This window comes from Thunnus thynnus, chromosome 13 (assembly GCF_963924715.1).
Source record: "Thunnus thynnus chromosome 13, fThuThy2.1, whole genome shotgun sequence".
NCBI classification, from domain to species: Eukaryota; Metazoa; Chordata; class Actinopteri; order Scombriformes; family Scombridae; genus Thunnus; species Thunnus thynnus.
The window spans coordinates 19,832,186-19,850,122 of NC_089529.1; the positions used below are offsets into that span (position 1 = coordinate 19,832,186).

Below are 17,937 nucleotides of genomic sequence, written 5' to 3' on the forward strand. Positions count from 1 at the left end.
GCAGGTTACTGTCTTATTGTTATTTTTACTCTTTTGAGCTGTTTCTGAACAAGTTACAGTAATCACCATCTTCACAGGTGAAGGAACATTTCACCCATTGCAGCGGTGTGGCTCATTGATGTGTTTTTAATAGTTTTTGGACAATAATGGTGGTGTATGGCACAGATGAATACAATATATCAGGCTTTGGATACACACAGAATACTTGTAAGTAGGATGAGTCCGTTGTTGGTTTGGCTCTGCACATGAGATTTGTTGACAATAAGAAAAATATAGAAAATCGCCAACCAAATCCTTAAACTGACTGATCTCATTGCACAGACTTTTTCAATGTAATGTATCTCTTAGCTGAAGCCACTGAGTATACATCTCTCCTCCAATCAGGTACCAAGGCCGCGAGGGCTGGGCCCCAGCTTCCTACCTGAAGAAGACTGACATTCAGAGCCAGAAGCAGTCAGCAGGCGGTGCTGCACATGCCAGTACAAACGACCTAGATGGATTTTCCAAACAGAACCAGCAAAACAACACAGCCAAAGAGAATCGAGACAACGGCCAGAAAGAAAACAGGCTTTCACTGTTCTCTGATAACAAAAGTAAGTGAATTTAACAAAAGGGCACAACTTGTGATTCAAATACAGTAAGCTGTCTTTCACGCTTTCTATATCTATTTTGCTGCTGCAGCACTTAATGTTTTAAATTTAATGTTTTTCATTTATATTTCAAAGCTTCTTTAATAGCTAGCATACCCAGTATTTTACACCAAACCTAAATGTAAAATGTTATTTCTCAATAAAAAGTTGTGCACTTCTGCTTTGCAAATGTACAACCCAACAAAATTATTGATTACTTATGTTTTTTTTCTCTCCACAGAAGTGGGATTAAGACAAAGACCTCCTCCACGCAGAGATCTTACCATTGTAAGAGACCGTTTTCAAATCTCCATTTGACACAGTGGGGGGATGGGAGTGGATTCTATTATGTTGGAAGATTGCTTTCCATTTTTGACAACAAAAAGTTATTTATTGACTTAACCTTTGCATGTCTCTGTCACATCCCACAGCCACGTGGTACAAACCTCCCCAAGCCGCCCATTCCTCCTCAGGTCGAGGAAGAGTTTTACACCATAGCAGACTTCCAGACCACCATCCCTGATGGAATCAGCTTCCAGGCTGGAATCAAAGTCGAGGTGAGTCGAGCACTTCCCAAAGTTGTATTAAAAACATGTGAGAAAAGATTCTTTTGGGCAACATATGACTTGAATAAAGGCTTGTAATTTTCATCTATTTGATTATTTTGATGATTAATCTTGGAGTGATATAGTGAAATGAAATGACCTTTTTTTTCTTTTAACCTACCAGGTGATTGAGAAGAATGGAAGTGGTTGGTGGTACATCCAGATAGATGACAAAGAAGGCTGGGCCCCTGCCACCTTTATTGACAAGTACAAGAAGACTAGTAGTGCCCTGCGACCTAATTTCCTTGCTCCTCTGCCCAATGAGATGGAGAAGCTAAGACTGGAAGATGGTGGTTCTTCAAATGACAGCTGGTCCAAGCCTTTACCAGATGAGCCAACCACAGCCTCTGAGTCCTGTGCCCGGCCTAAGCTGAGAGATTGGAAGGCCAGTGCCACCAAGGGGCCCTCTGCCTTCTCTGGGCCATTACCTCCAGCCCCAGCTGCCCCTCCAGTCGAGGAGAAACCAGCTCTGCCACCTCGAAGGGAGTCCATTAATAAAAGCTTTGAATTGGAGGTAGCAGAGAAACCAAGATCAGATCATTCCAAGCCTTTGCCCCCAAAACCCCCAGGTCCTGGGGTCATCGTGCCGCTTGTTTCACCTAAGGCAGCTGCCCCCTTCAAATCGGACAAACCACAAGAGCCCAAGAAAGAAGACAAGAGCAAAGCTCTTCACCTTCGGAATGAGATGGGTCTTGAATGTGGTCACAAGATCTCTGCCAAAGAGGTGAAGAAGTTTAATTTGAAACCTGTACCTAAACAGCCACCAAAACCAAAATCAGAAGACAAATCAGAGGAGAAACCAGAGGCAGCTGGCCCAGCAGCGTTTATGAAGGCCAAGCCAGTGATCCGACCTAAACCTGTCCCAGCTGCCAAGCCAGATTCCCCAGCAGAGAACAAACTTGACATCACGAACCTGAGAAGCAAGCTGAGGCCGTCAAAACCTGCCGATCTCGGCTCTGCTTCAGCAGAGGTAAACCATCAGAACGACACAGCAGTAAATAGTTCCCACCGCAGTTCACCCCCTAGCTCTCCCCCCATCCATATCCCTACTCTCAATAATGGCAAATACTGTGATGAACCAAAATTTCCCCCAAAACACATGAATGGTCATAGCCAAGAGAGCTCATCAACGTCTGGAAAACCAGTAGTGCCTCCCCACAAGGAACCCCCTCAGAGACCCCCCTCCATGGTTCCAAGGAGACCACCTCCTCCAAAGAAGACCGACCCATCCAGCCCAACTGAGCTCAAACCTCCGCCTGCTCTAAAAGAAGCCCAGGACATTCCCAAATCTGGACCACCCCAACTCAGCAGACCCCCTCCCCCTAAACCCAAAGGACTCGCTCTGCCACCTCCAAACAAAGAAAAAGAAGAGTCCAAGGTTAATAAATTCCAGATTCCTCCCAAACCCCAGTTGAAGAGCGAGAAGCCCGGCCCGCCCAAGGACAAGCTACCACCTTTACTCAAGGAGACCAGTAAGGATGAGCTGTATCTGGCTGTGGCTGACTTTGAAGGGGATGACCCAACATCCAGCTTCAAGGTGGGTACAGTGTTTGAGGTGCTGGAAAAAAACAGCAGCGGCTGGTGGTTCTGTAAAAATGTAGGACAAGAAGTCGAGGGCTGGATCCCCTCGAATTACTTGAGCAAGAAACCTTAGGCAGTGAATGTTCTCTCAAAGTCATCACCATATGAACAAATAAATAAACTAGGGATTTAAATGAACAAAATATCACTACTTTGTAGCTTATTAGCATTTTTTATTTATAGGTACCTTTTTTTTATTGACACATTTTGTTATGTATCATTTTGATAAGGATATTCTTCCAAAACTGAACCAGCAATAACACATGACCTTGTTGGGTCTTGTGATGTTTACTTTGTTTGTGTTTTTGATCTAAATATTACATGAAATCTTAGGTGGATTTGTTGCTACATGCTAGTCGCAGCCTGTGTCAGTCTTGCCATTACATAGGCTAGATGGTAGAACAGCAGTAAATGTATCTCCACCCATGCCTTCTATGATACGGTGCCTCAATATTATATGCAAAGTGCTTAATATACCATATGCAACTGTAGACGTAGTCCCTGTTGGAATCTCAATGTAAAAATCAAAAATCTGTGTCACAGGAGAATACACTAAATGTTCAAACCCTGCCAGTCTTTTTGCAGCAGTAGACAAAAAAAAAGAAAAAATCTCGTAGACAAAGACTGCACATGAACTCACTGGGGGAGTTCAATGACTACATCTGGGCTTTAAGTGCTAGTAGCCATTACTACAAGAGATGTCTTTGCCAAGTAGAAGTGCTGTTTGTTATACTAGAAACATGCATATTAGTTTTTGTGCTATTGTAATGCTTTTCTTCTTTGACTGCATAATCAATGTTGCAGTGAATTGTGACAGATGTGCACTTTTTCAGTCATTTCAGATGAGGTAGGGTTAAGGTTTGCACATGCTGAAGGAAGGGGAAGAATGCCACAGTGCATTTCATTTCTTAGCTTTACTGGTCATTTTATCGGCAATGGTTTTTTTTATACTCACTGTAACAAATATCCACAAGTGTAAAGATGAGGCTAGAACAAGCTTAAGTGAGAAGAGTGAAAAGAAGTTCTCTGTAAAAGTATTTAATCCTAATCATGGTATCACACACCCGAAAGAGAGAATTGTGAAATGTGACTTGTCGAACACATCTGCATATCTGTACCAGACGTCTGACCCGGCATAAGAAATTGGAGATCTACAGTGATTTGTGCAATGATTTACAGTATTGTAAGTGTACAGTCTGTTCATAACCGAAGTTTGGTGCTCACATAACAGCAAAGTATGTATAAAAAATGTTTTACATTAATGCTTGACTGGTCTCAAGCATGGTCAGTATGTCAAAGTATTTTTTATTGTACAGTAATGAGAGGCATATCTTAACTGTTGTCACTTTTCTTTGATGGTCCACCTGTTAGGTCTTTTACGCTGTACTGATGAAGGGATTAGAAAGAGAAAGAGCTGAGAATGAATTTGGTTGGTTGATTTATGGGATTTGCTAATAAGAGGAAATAAAGAGGGTCTTAAATTAAAAGTAAGTCACTTCACAAAAGTGTATTAAACAGCTGGTCCAGAAATTGTTTAATATACATTTTTAAATTGTTAGGTTAACAAAGTAAATAAGCAAAATTTGAAAAAAAAATGTATGTTCATGGTTCTGGACACAATCAGACAAAGCTACAAGCTGTAACACTGATTCTGTTCTGCTTCTAGTCGCTATAATGTTATACCACCTTGTACCCATGTTTTATACAGAAGTGACGGTAAATGAAAGACTAAATACACCGAAAATGGTATTGTTAAGGAATATTATGTGGCTAAAAGACAGTAAGGTACAGTACAGTTCAAGGAAAATTGTATGGGTTGACGGTGTCATCATTTCAGTATTGTAATCTATTTACTTTTTTGCTATGTGTTTTTCATTAAATTGTGTCTCCTTTTACTTAAGTCAATAAAAGTTTCTGATTTTTCAGTTCAGCTGTCATACTGTGTCTGAAATTATATTTTTTTAAAAATCACTTGGAAAAAATGTTTACTACGGTAATGGTTTGGGGATTTTCCTCCACTTTCATCACCCTTGTTTACGCGCAGCAGGCAGCTGTTTTCGGCGAAAAAGCTTGGGTAAACCCACTGCACACTACCTGCTCACCACCAATTGGATTTAAAGTTAGCAACTAGCTGGTGAACATAGTGGAGCATTTAGCAGATAAAAAAGCCTCAGTCATTGGGTGGAGAGAATTCACAACTACAAATAAATGTTGCTACAGAAGGGGTTTAAACCATTTGTGGTGGTGACCCACCTCTTATCGCACTCCTACTTCAGTGCCCCTTTGCTGGTGTCGAGGGCCATGACTTCTGCTTCTGCGAATAATGAGAACGAACACGTGATTAAATATGGCAAGATATACTGTAGCTGGGAAATGACAAATGGTCGGTGCAAGTACTTGGATGAAACTTAACGTACAGGTGACTGTCATCTTGCCATTTCTTCAAGGTCCTGCTTTTCTCTATGTAATAGATGACTTTGCTCCAGCCTCTGTTGTCCGAATCTTGTGGCATCAGAATTAACATATTACAGTCTTCATAACATGATATGTGCTCTGATGGTGCCACTAGCTACCACTATTAGGAAAAAGCCGCTACCACAATCCAGTAATTAGAAAATCTGCATTTATTAGTTATTTACAACAGTGGTTCCTTCTGATACAGTTTCATTCACACTCACAACACCTCCATACAAATAATGTCATGTAAACTGAGGCAGAGGAAGACTTAGAGGGAGCCATTAAACTTGACAGAAAAGAGAATTTTTACAATAAATTTAAATACTTCTGAGATAGTGTGTGAGAGGGAGAGAGAGATTAAGCTGTACCTGATTGCTGACCTGACTCAATATAATTTGCAGGCCAAACTGGTTTAAAATAATAAAGAAAAAAAAAAAAAAAAACCTTTCTCTCACTCAACAAGGCAACACGTTCCACAGCTGCAAACTTTAGGTTTCAGAGGAAGATTAAACATCTAGAGGCATCTTACAGCAGACTGAATTGTTGCACTCCCTTAAAAATGATATAAAGAGTTGTATTCCAAAATCAGATCATCAATTATAAATGAAACGCCTAAATTATTGCTGACAAAAAACATATATTCCAAAGTTCTTTGCTTAATCAAAGTATGAAACTAACTTTCAGGCACTCTGGAATTAAACTCTTCATATTATTCCCCCTCTCAGTGCAAAAGAAGGCAAAGTTTAAGAAAAAAATAAACCTCTTTAAGCTTAGCAAATACATACATGTAATATTGCACTTTGGTTAGCAGGCAGTCCCTTCACTGCACATAGTAAAACAATTATACACTTAGTACATTTTTTTTTAAAATTCAGATTTAAATCCCCTATCTAACATCCTTCAAAAGAACACAACAGTATTTTGCTTTGGCTTTGTCAGTTCCCATCCAGTGTGACTGATTTTACAGTAAAAATACAACAGAATAAAAAAAAAAAGCCATAATATGTGATTAACAATTACTCTTCCCTTGTCTGTTAAAATCTAATTTCTAAATAATCATTTAAAAGAAATTATTAAATTCTGGTAACGTAATTTAGCCGCATCCCCCATCATTTCAAATATACAAAATAATAAGAGCATCCTTCATACCATTGGTTTTGGTAAAAAAAAAAATTAAAATTAAATTAACATTTACAGTGATGAATCTGGATTTTCACTTTAGGTTATTCTTTCCCAGCAGAAATAAATAACGACAGACTTTGGCAGCTCTGACATGCGTCTGACTCAAGGACAAAATTGGTCAATGAGTCGAGGCATACAGAAATGGGAAAAAGGTCAGTAAATTACTACATTTTGGATGCACTTTTGGTCATATTCGGAAGACGGCACTGAAAAATTTAGGGTAAACAAAAAGTGCTTAGTCACTGGCTCACTGGCATTCATACAACCATCGTTCTTCCTCTGCATGCAAAAGGAAATTCCCTCGCTGGATGCTTTGAACAACAAATAAATTTGGTGTAAGAGCAATATAATGTGGACTTGAACAGAAAAGAAATTAAAACACTGTATGGGAGCAGATACTATGCACTTGTAACGTGAAGCACATGATGTGTTTTAAATCCATCAAATAACATTTTTTTTCAAAGAAAAAATCCTTAGAACACAAGTTAAAACATAAATATTCACTAAAACATTAAAGGAATCTAATGGAGGGAAAGATATGCTTCCATTACAGGCAATGCAACTAAAAACCGAGACAGCAGGCAATTGTAACACCTATTTTTTTGTGAGTGTGTATATGGTTATGTGTTGGGTGCTAACAGTGGCCTGGTGAAATTGTACAACATCACAGCGGCAGTTTTTTTTTTTTTTTATGTGGTAGAAGAGTCTGGATAAGGCACAAACTTGGAGAGTTTGTTGGGAGAACTGGGATTTGGGCAATCAGAGATCTCGGTCATCTTGAAGAAAGCCTCCTGCTCCCTTTTCTTCATGTTTAGCTCATCTTCAAGGGCCTAGGAGGGTAAATGGAGAAGGGGGTTGGGGAACGGGACCAAAATATGTATAAGATTACAAGCTTACATAGAGGTATGGAAACTGGTAGGCAGGTTTTTGTACGGCTATTTCACATAAACGCTCAAGCCTTTCTCATCACTTAGAGTCTGGTACCAGCATTTTAATTATTTTAGTACATATTTGATAGAAAATCTAAAAATATTAAGGGGGAGATTAGTAAGTAGACAGTAGGAAAATTGTATAACACATTGTAATAGCATTGCGACAAGAAACATGTACCTTCTTCCTGGGTTTCAGCTGATCCCTCCAGTCCTTCATCAGCTGGTTGTGTTGTTCATCCAACTGCTTGAGCCTCTGGGTCTCATTCTCAACCAGCAGGTGGCACTTTTCATTCTGAAACACAACATCCGGCCATTTTTAACAACTACAGGCTATTTATTCTACTCATATTGGCTACAAACATCCCAGTGGAAAAATGACAGACACAGACATATACGATGACATGTAGGATAGTCACCTGTAGCTGCTGCAGTTCTCTGATATTGCTTTCACACTGACCGATCATCTCTCTCATCTGGTTCTCGTGTTTCTGCTGCTGATGCAGCCTCTCTGCCTTCTGCCTCTTCTCCTCCTGCTGAGAAAACTGGAGAGAGAAACAAAGGGAATTAATGACTAAATAATGAACTGAATGCTTAAATATGGCGTAAAGAAAACTCCCCCCCCCTACTTGTTTTATCTTCTCTCTGTCCTCTGAAGCGCTGCCTGAAGAGTTGATGCGGAGGCTCTTCTTAAACATGGCCATGCGGGTCTTTGCCTCACCGCGCTGGATCTTAGGCAGCCGGTTCTTCTCCTGCTGCTGCCGGGCTTTCAGAATCTCAATCATCCGCTGGTTGTAGCACTGCATCTGTTCTTTCTCCTGTAGAACAGAGAAAATAAACAAAATGTCACACTCATGTCATATTTAGTCAAGGAATATGAATAAAAGTTAAATGGTGGGTGCAGGGCATTGTGATCCACTGATTTATTTACCTTGTCATGTTTCTTGAGAAGCTGATGCCTCTGGAGGAAGTACTGGTCTTTCAACTGCTGCTTCAATAACTGGTGTCTCTCATAAAGGTTTTTCTCCTCCATGTCCCATACTGTAGCTTCACGCTCTAATCAAAGAAAGGAGGGTGCAGAAAAAAAATGATCAAGAGTTATTAAAAGATTTGTCTGAAACACAATATATGTCAACACTGTACAAATTCAACATCCCACCAAACCAAGGGTGGGCTCAGAACAACAGGACTTTGAGGTCATTTGATCAGGATCTGTGTTTGGTTTGATATATGTACCTCGGATTAAGTGGTGCTTCTTGTCAAGACAATTCCTCTCCATCTCTGCGATCTCTCTTTTGTTGTTGGAGGTGATTCTCTGCAGCGTGGTGTCAAGGTAGTTCTTCTGAGCTGCCAAGAATTTCTCCTCCTAAAACACGGAAAAGAGAAAGACGTGGAGGGAAAGTGTCACTACCCTACTGGAGGATAACATGAGCAAGATGGGAAGAAATGAGCTCTTTTTTTTTTTTTTTTTTCATATCACGATAATGGTTAATGAGCCTTAACAGTAAGCAGAAGAAAATATGTTGTTTTTCTACCCGGCTCAACATAAGTATGCACTGAAATACCGTAAGCCCACATGATGTTGACCAAACAACTTACCTCTCTTATCTTCATTTCTTGGAAATTATACATCCCTTGCTTCAAGGATTCTTTACGCTGACTTCTGGGCAGCTTATCAACAGATTGTTTTACCTGAATAAAGATAAGAAGGCACATTGTAACTATAATCAGTGACACACAACTTAAAAAGTAGACAAACAGGTAAGCAAGCAAAGACCTATTATCATTTCTATGTTATCTCAAGTGTACCTCCTTTTTCTTGTGCTTTATCTGATCCTGGAACTTGTGGTGGTCACGTTCCTGCTGTGCTTTGATGCGTTTTGTCTCATCCTTGAGTTTAATATTGTGGTCCGTCTCCATCTTCTCAATAGTCTGCTTCTGGTGCTTCTCCAGGTTTTCCAGCTCCACATCGTAGTGCTTCTTCTTGGCCTAGGATGAAACAACACACGCTGTGAGCTTCAGAGGTGTGATAAACAAAACACTTCCATATGATCACAACTCTTTTCATGAGAAAAAATACTTAATGTGTATCAGAAAAGTTAGAAAAAAACAAATTATCACAAGTCTCTTGTCACCAAAAAATTAAATGCAATAAACTAAAGAAAACAGCATCACATACTGCAGGTTTTAAAATGATCATAGAGTGAAGGCAACAACTTTGTTCTCAACAAAGACAATATCTTCATAACTGTAGAATTTATCACAGAGCTGTTGTATTGCATCACATTATATGTACCGAAATTAAGTGGCAACTCATTGTGTGAACAGCTGTGACTCACATTCATCTCCTGGTCGAAACGTCTCTGCATTTGTTCTCTCTGAGACTCCAGTTTGGTGTTTAGGACAGCCTGAGCACGGTGCTCTTCCTTCTGCAGCAAACGGAGCTCACGTAGCTCCTGACGTCTAAGCACACACACAAACATGTACGTCATTAGTATTAACATATATTCAACTTTAGTTTAACAACTTCTTAAACAAAGTTATATAGTTTATACTAACATTTAATACTAAAAAGTTAATACGGTTACTATGTATTAACTCAATCATCAAGTCCAACTGAAATTACAATTTTGGAAGAAAAATGGTATTTGGGGAAATGGTCTTTTTCCTCTCAGTCAGCAGGAGGACACAGAAACAACTTATGGGTAAACAGTGTTTTGGTAGCAGTGCTGTTGAAGAGTAGGAACTAGACCAGCATCTAAACCGACCAAAATGACATTTACACATGTTTAGCCAGCAAACAGACATTGGCAGTGCAATATTCCTTGGTGGTCAGCATGTTTGTTTAAAGGTGCAAGACAAGACATGTGACCTTGTTTGTAAGTTAGGTAAGCAGATGACATTAGAGGGGAAACTAATGTGTTTTATTTGAAGTTTGTGACTCTTGAGTTGTGTAGCAGGCTGCTGTCTCAACGTCAGTGTGACATTATTGCTTCATGCAAATGTATTTTTAGTTTTAAGTTTAAAACAATTTGACTGTAGGAAAAGTTCTTCACTTTACTTAGAGAACTAACAGTATCCTGACTGTTTAATGCAAACGAATGAAACCAAATAATGAAACAAACAAATATGGCAGATACGTAAGCTATAGCAGAAAAAAATCATGCAGTGAAATTGAATTTTAGTTGGACTTACTACACTGAAATAACTGTAGTTATTTGTAAAAAATTAGACCAAAGTCTAGTCATAGATGCAATGTCTTCTTCTGCCACTAGATGGCATGAGTTATGCACCAGGAATTCCCTTGAGCTTCAACAGCAGTGCAGTGTATGTAATACTGCCATAGCTATACAAATTGTTTATTTTAAAAGCATATTAGGCCTATTAAGTAATTTCTGTCATCAGGCAACAAAAATAATACTGTAGGGATCCAGAACATCTGGTCCTCCTATGCCAAAAAAATACAGCTAACCTAATTTTCACCCTGGTCTGATATGTTATTTTTCTTTCAAACCATAAATCAAAGGCATCTTTTTCAATAAGAGTTTGGATATTTGACTCTAATCTCAAGAGGCTTAAGCCTAAAAGAGCAGGATGCCTTAAATAGTATTTGAAGTAAAATCAACATGCAACAGGCCCCTGAGTTCATAGCCCTCCTTTACAGAGAATGGAAAACAGATAAATTTATCCTGGAAAAGAAGGAACAAGAGATGGAGAGCGTGCACGTCTCTAAACTCTGTTTACCTAGATGCTATGTGGTGAATATATATTTATGTGTATGTGCACTGAATGTGTGTTCTGTAGAGACATACCTCAGGAATCTCATCTCCTCATCCTTCTTCTCGTCATCCCTGATGATCTTGGAGGTGGTCACGCTCACCTGCACGCCGTCAATAACAAACTTCCTGGTTCTCTTCAGAGTCTTACTTGAGAAGTCCTGAGGGGAGGACAGAGAGGGACAAAAAAGGGTGATAGATTAATTCAGACCTTAGGCACAAGTAAAATCTATGATTGCACTTGCGTACACGCGTCACAGTATTGTCTGTGCTTGAGAGTAAACATTGAAACTCTGCCAGGAAATTGTTCAAGTAGTCAGAGAGACATGTTGGGGGCTTAAGAGTATGAAAATGGAGCTGGGAAATGAAACATGACAGTTAATTGTGTCACAAAGATATCCCATATTTATGTTTTACATATTTTTTTATAGTTTTTTTTTTATAGTTAACATACGTGTGAGATTCCCAAAGTCAACTTTATTATCTAGCAGAAGGAGAGGCAGCTGTGTGTATATGTGTGTGTGTGTGTGTGTGTGTGTGTATGTTGACAAAGGCATTAATATTCTTGTCAATCTGGTTTCACTGTAACCAGCAGCAAGATATTATGTCACTGTAATGGGGAGCACCGTGCAGGAAGTAACCCTGTCGAACAACGACACATGTTGCCAGTTCCTGAAATGGTCACAACAAGAGCAGTCTATTTCTGACTAGAACAGGCCCATGACCTTTTTTTAAATTAATTTGAATTTTATTTCTGAGTTATGAGGAAGACAGCATGGACCAGCCAAACCGTGTCTAGGGACTTCATAATATATGTAATAGATCAAATATTTAATATGAGTCAGTGCGTTATCCCACCTTATAGTTGAATGACAAAATTGTTTCCATTTCCAATGTCCCCTATCTAAATCAGCTTCCATTGACAATATTTACAAAACTGATAGGGCAGGGTTTACTTGGCAAACACTGGGTGGCTCAAACCCTGGATGTCGTCATTTCCTGGTTTATAAATAGTTTCGTTATAAAGGAGAGGGGAGGAGAGGAGAAACACTAGTAAAGACTAAAGGTAAGCTCTTCTCAAGGCAGAGCAGGGCTTTAGTTTGTGCAAACTGCTGTCCAGTCCGAAAAAGCTTCCTTATGAAGCCACTACAGCTGAGCAAACAGACTCCATATGAGACAGTGTGAGGCTACCGCCAGGGATGACAGCTGCTGGATGCTACTTTTGCGCTGTTGTGCACTGTTGATTCCCTTTGTGCCCGACCAAATTGTTTACAGTAGCAATAAATCAATGTACTTGTGTGTTTTAGTGTGTTATTAAGCACGCTCTGTCGCTGTGTTCAGGGGACGTTTGGGTCATTCTGTAGCTCAGCACTTGTCATTCACAAAATCACACACATACACAGCTCTCTTGTACACACAAACACAGATGCTCTTAATCATACACTTGTGCAGAAACACACTCACAAATGCAGAGAGAGTGAAAGACTGTTAATATGCCTGCCTGTCCTCTAACGCAAAATAAAAAACAAAGATAGCCCATTCACTCTCATTCTCTCAGTCGCTTGCTGAATAATCTGTTCTGGAAAAACTTAACATACCACAAACACTCCACACACAGTCAATAGGATTTCAATCATGGTCAGTCCATAAGCCTCCAGAAGCAACTGAGTGACAATGAGCTGCATAGAAACTTCCATTCACAGTGGTGAATACTGAACTGTGCCCACACAAAGGCCACATTGGTCCTGATGAATGGAAAATGTCACATATTTTGCTTCAGAAAGGCTTGGTGTCTAATGATTTAAATGGTTTGTGTCTCCTCTTCCTCACTGGGATTGTCAAAAAAGTACAAATTTGCTGATTTTTCAGAGAGCTAAATGCTCCTTTTCAAACCAACTGAATTATCTGTAAATTGCATTGCCAAAACTTTCAAACAATGCTGCTCTTCTTTCACAATTAGACAACTTGGATATAAATAATTGCCACCTTTTACTTTTCAAATACCTTCAATGCTCAGTGTGATTGTCTGCTTCAATCCTAACCAGTTAAAAAGGAAATAAACTGAACATGTTCATATCGCTTAAAAGCATAAACAGTAATAAACCGTTACATTCAGTGTAATGCGTGGGGAAAGCAGAATCCTCCATTTCAGATGGTGAACACCCACACCCCAAAACACAACACAATGCAGTTTCAGTTCCTCTGTGGGGGCCGAGAAATAGTTTTTCTAAGGCGGTGTTTTCCTACAGAGCAGAGAGCTGCCTCTGTACCTCTTTGACACTTCAGTACTGCTCTATTTCACCTTATAGACGTGTTCTGCTGAAACATTTCAGTGAAAGAGGAATATGTCAATATTCTGAGTTCATTCATCTTCCCTGTATCAATATCCCATTATGTAAAGCCACCTTCTACCTGGCATTTAAGTAAGAAGACTGAATGGATGTTTATACAGGACAGATCAGGGTGCTTTCTAGGTAACAGGAAGAGAAAGTACTAGGAAGAGAAAGTTTTGCTTCATGTTGACTCACCCTTGAAGGCATTGAGATGTTTTCCCTGTTGTTAGACATGTCCATGCTCTCTGACGCCATGCTGCCTGAATATGAGTACCGTTTGTTGATTATCCCTCCATTGATATAAGGTGAGACAGTCTCAGCGGTTCCTCCTGTCGATGACCGCTGTGGGGTACCCTTGGTCATGCTGTCATTCAGCCCAGAACGGGGTGTAGGTACTGGGGTTGGAGCAGAAGATGTCTCGGGAGTGGGTGTAGGAGTGACAGTAGCACTCTGGCTTGGAGTTGGTAGGTCTCCGTTAGTCATAACGCTGCTCTTCTCCTCAGTGATCTGGATCTTGGGCACCTCTGGGTCTGTCGAGACCATGATGATGTCGATACCTTCCTCAGATGTCTCGGGTTGGGGGAGAGATGGTGGCTGTTCTGTCTCCGGGGTCTCCATAGAAACCTGAAAAATTCATTTTAGTGCTATTATTATTAATATAAAATCTTTGGGTACACCACAATCAAACTTTAGGAATATCCACCAACAGATAGAATGTTTTCATTTTCTCAAAGCTTGAATAACTCAACAAGAAACTCTCAGTCAGCCTAATAAATGAAAATACAAACTGGTCAAAGGTCACTGAACAAAGGTTTATTACGCAACAGACAAAGAATCTAAAAATTCAAAATACCTTTTCCTCCTCCGATGTGGGGGTACTCTTCCCATCCTCAATGCCCGAGTCTGAGCTGGACGTCTTGGTTAAGGCCTCGCTATCAGATTTCTCTGAATCAAGAATGACGTCATCAGGCAGTTTGTCCCCCAGCTCCACCTGGTCTTTTGGAGGGAGATTCTGTCGCGGTAGGGGAACAGGGACCACCATGACAGGTTCTGGCTGCTCCTCTGCCTCTGCACTCTTCCTAGGTGAAGGTGTTGGTATGGTCGGGGAGGGAGTGGTGGGGCTTGGGGTGTCCACAGACTGGTCTCCTTCCAAACTTGTCTGACTGGTCTGGCATGGCTCCTTACTGGGAGACTAAAGGAATAAGGGAGAGGAAGGAGGAAGGAGAGAGAAGAGTATTGTTATGCACTGATGTGACAAAACATTTGCGGTTTTCAGGTTTTAAGTTACTGGTGTTCTCCCAAATGTTAATGTTTTCAACCTTCCTGAAATTTGGTTTTAGCCCAAATGCTAATGGACAAAGTCCTTCAGGCTTTCCACCTTCAGTGAAGTAAACTTAACCTTTGGTTTAGCAGGAATGCAATCATTCCTCGCACTACAAACATTTTCATTGTGGCCAAGATGGCTATCTAATCAGTAATAAGTGTACTAATAATGACAGAGGTGAAAAGTCTGTGTAAATCATGGCTGACAACCAAGGACAGAGAGTTTCTATTGGCATTATAACCAATAATTTTATATGATTCTTGATAAGCGTTTTGCAAAATAAATCATGTGCATTTTATTTATTACATTAACCTTCATTAAACAAAAGAAAACAAGCGATTTGTCCAGTGAGATACAAACATAAAACAGATAACACAAAATAATGTCACAAGGTCAGATTTAAACAAAAATGCATTTTTAAAACTCTAGATAAAACTGCCAATTTGAATAATGTAAAAACATTAGAAACCAGAAGAGAAAGAATCTCTGCAGCAATTATATACTGTAACTTCACAGAAAAAGCCCATTTTCTCAGTCTTCAATCTAATTGCAGAAGGTTCCAGACATGACAGTTCTTTCGTCTGTAATTATAAACACCACTGAAAATGTCATTTCGGGACTATTTGCACAGCTATCTGTCAAACTGAGCAATTCTGCCTCTTGAAATACATACTCCTCTGTCTCCCACCACAGGTAAACAAAACCATCAAACATCTTTATGATCAGGTGCAGCTTCTAGCTTTTCTAATGTCTCAGCAAACATCTCTGTCTGGCTGTGTACGATATATAGGAAGAGATAAACGGTCGGGTAACTGCTTGGCCGGCCTCCAGGGTCTTATAGCTGTACTGTATGTGTCAAAATGTTGCTCTGCGCCCTTGCTGAAAGAGACAAGGAAACAACTGCAATGATTCATAGTTAGCCAAGGACTGAGGACATAAATTTAATATTTTATGTTTAAAAATCTCATTGTCTGAGAGCATTTTCTGTGTCAGGTATAAAAAACCTCAGTCTCCTTAACAGAGCAGGATAAAGCCAAACTAGAAAATGAACAGAACATAATTTACAGAAACTTAAACTTAATCCAAAGACCTATAATGTTTGATTTATAGAATGTCTGGAAAGGGCAGCGCAAAAAACACCACAGCGATGACGGCTGTGGACTTAAAAGGCTAACAAAAAATTCAAGGATGTATGAACTTTCAAACTACATTGTCACTACACTGGAGCCAAGTTATTCACCTCAGTAGACTGGGAAGTCATCACACTAACTTGTTGATGTTAGAGGAGGAAGAAAAATGTGGGCAAACATCCATCTTCATAAAGAGAAAAACATCCACACAAGCTCCACACGTTTGTCTCGTCACAGCTTCCTGTTAGCAAGAGTATTTCTAGGATCCTCTATAGTTGTGGGCCGCTGGCGTATGGTAAACCGTCTGTGTTTATTTAAGGGTCAGAGTATAGCAGCAGAACAATGTACGACCTTAAATAATTTACTCCATCAGGGGTTGTGAGGCGACGGTGTTTCTCTACAGGATCGAGGCCGAAGGCAGCACCTATATTTAACCATGTGTGGGTGTGGGTGAATGCCAGTATTCCGGTTTCTGTTCCTTTGTTTGTGCTATGGGTGGAAAACTGCACTTTCATGCTATGTCACTTTCTAATCTTATGCTCTCTATGGATTTATGAATGGCTTCTGCATAATGGACCTCCGATCCTTCAGCAGAAAGGCTGTGTTTACCAAAAAATGCTGTTCAAAAGGGGTCAACAAGCATGGACTTCAAAAGTAGGAGACGTGGAAAGTTATGGCAGAACGCATGTGCTGTTTGGGGCATGGGTGCATACACAGGTAAGTACATGCTTGTGTATTATTATGTGTGTGTGCTTCAACTTAATTATATCATCTTGTGATACAAAAGAAGCTCTTTTCCAAATTTAACCTGCCAAATTCGAAAAATGTAATCTAGTGGTTTAACTTTTACATTTCAAAGTAGATTACGATCACGGTCCCATTACTGTCCTGAACCTTCTGAATGTGAGCTCTTATAACCCACCGTCTTACAGCCACCAGACCTTTCAGAAAAGCTACTGGAAGAACAAAGACTGCCCACTCAGACAGAGAAGAAAATGAAAGGACAGAAAAGAGAAGATCCAGGTTTGGTACCACAGTGAGCTCCATGGCGTCGTCTTCCTCTCCTTCCTCTCTATTGTCCTCTATTTCCTCCATGACCTCAGCTTTGGCCTCGGCCACCAGCTCCCGTAGCGGACGGTTAGACGTCACTGAGCTCACAAAAGGGTGCTGTGGACACAAGAAACAAGAAGAGAGATGGATGTTGAGATTAACTAAGGCAAGACACATATCTCACAAAGAAGAGAAACTTTTTTTCCCCGTTTTTAATTTTAAAAAAATCATATCCTGAGCATTAAAAATAAATTGGCTGTAACCCTAACCCTGTACAAAGAGGGACAAAGACTTTATGTGACCACAGGATAACAACTAAAAACAATATTTACTGGAAGGAAACAGAGCACATTATCTATGAATCTGAGTATCATTAGACAACCATGAAACAACCATGACACTGTTGCTTGAGGGATGCTGCAAGTACTGGACTGGGGATGAAGACAAAGAGATACGTTTTGGTATGTTAGCGGTTTTGGGCTTAAAAGCTGACAATACAAAACATAGAGACATCAGTGAGATGAAGGCAGGCTACATAATAAAATTAAATTCTGGTGGAAAACATTCATTTGCAGTCAAGTACATTTGCTTGCCTGTGAGGCAGCGAGAGACAAGAAGCACACCAGCAAGGCAACGAGGGACTTTCACTGCTGAGGAAACTCTATCTGCCACCTGCCAGTTCCTGAACTGCTACAACAAAAGTGGCTCGATACAGTACAATACAACTCTCCCCGTTAATGGCGCACTGATGTAACAACATTGAATATAACATCATACCCTTAAAATAGCAAGTCATCTTTAGCTCTACATTTTCCAAAGATAAAATGTGTTTTACCAGAGTGCAAACAAGGCGTTAATAAGCTGAGTGCAAAGAGAATAAAAAGCTAAATTATAAGTTGAGTGCAGCGGGGGTAAAAGACCAACCATCTATTATTCAGATG

The 17,937-nt window shown here is 40.0% G+C and overlaps 2 protein-coding genes across 5 annotated transcripts in view; one reads left to right on the forward strand and one right to left on the reverse strand.

Moving 5' to 3' along the window:
- sh3pxd2b (SH3 and PX domains 2B) overlaps nucleotides 1-4,752 on the forward strand; it is a 43,381-nt gene extending 38,629 nt beyond the window's left edge. For all 4 annotated transcript variants that reach the window (XM_067608513.1, XM_067608514.1, XM_067608515.1 and 1 more), the window contains 4 exons: nucleotides 385-593; nucleotides 871-917; nucleotides 1,061-1,186; nucleotides 1,359-4,752. In XM_067608513.1, coding sequence (XP_067464614.1) covers nucleotides 385-593; nucleotides 871-917; nucleotides 1,061-1,186; nucleotides 1,359-2,888 — 1,912 coding nt within the window. In that variant the 3' untranslated portion in view covers nucleotides 2,889-4,752. The remainder of the gene's footprint in view (nucleotides 1-384; nucleotides 594-870; nucleotides 918-1,060; nucleotides 1,187-1,358) is intronic.
- A 669-nt stretch (nucleotides 4,753-5,421) lies between these two features.
- The window catches only part of stk10 (serine/threonine kinase 10), a 43,377-nt gene continuing 30,861 nt past the window's right edge, over nucleotides 5,422-17,937 (reverse strand). Inside the window, exons 8-20 of the mRNA XM_067608512.1 lie at nucleotides 16,979-17,113; nucleotides 14,346-14,684; nucleotides 13,688-14,116; nucleotides 11,196-11,320; nucleotides 9,723-9,846; nucleotides 9,193-9,372; nucleotides 8,983-9,075; nucleotides 8,620-8,749; nucleotides 8,315-8,439; nucleotides 8,013-8,201; nucleotides 7,803-7,928; nucleotides 7,565-7,678; nucleotides 5,422-7,284 (exon numbers count right to left, since the gene is read on the reverse strand). Of these exons, the coding sequence (XP_067464613.1) occupies nucleotides 7,144-7,284; nucleotides 7,565-7,678; nucleotides 7,803-7,928; nucleotides 8,013-8,201; nucleotides 8,315-8,439; nucleotides 8,620-8,749; nucleotides 8,983-9,075; nucleotides 9,193-9,372; nucleotides 9,723-9,846; nucleotides 11,196-11,320; nucleotides 13,688-14,116; nucleotides 14,346-14,684; nucleotides 16,979-17,113 (2,250 nt within the window). The 3' untranslated portion in view covers nucleotides 5,422-7,143. The remainder of the gene's footprint in view (nucleotides 7,285-7,564; nucleotides 7,679-7,802; nucleotides 7,929-8,012; nucleotides 8,202-8,314; nucleotides 8,440-8,619; nucleotides 8,750-8,982; nucleotides 9,076-9,192; nucleotides 9,373-9,722; nucleotides 9,847-11,195; nucleotides 11,321-13,687; nucleotides 14,117-14,345; nucleotides 14,685-16,978; nucleotides 17,114-17,937) is intronic.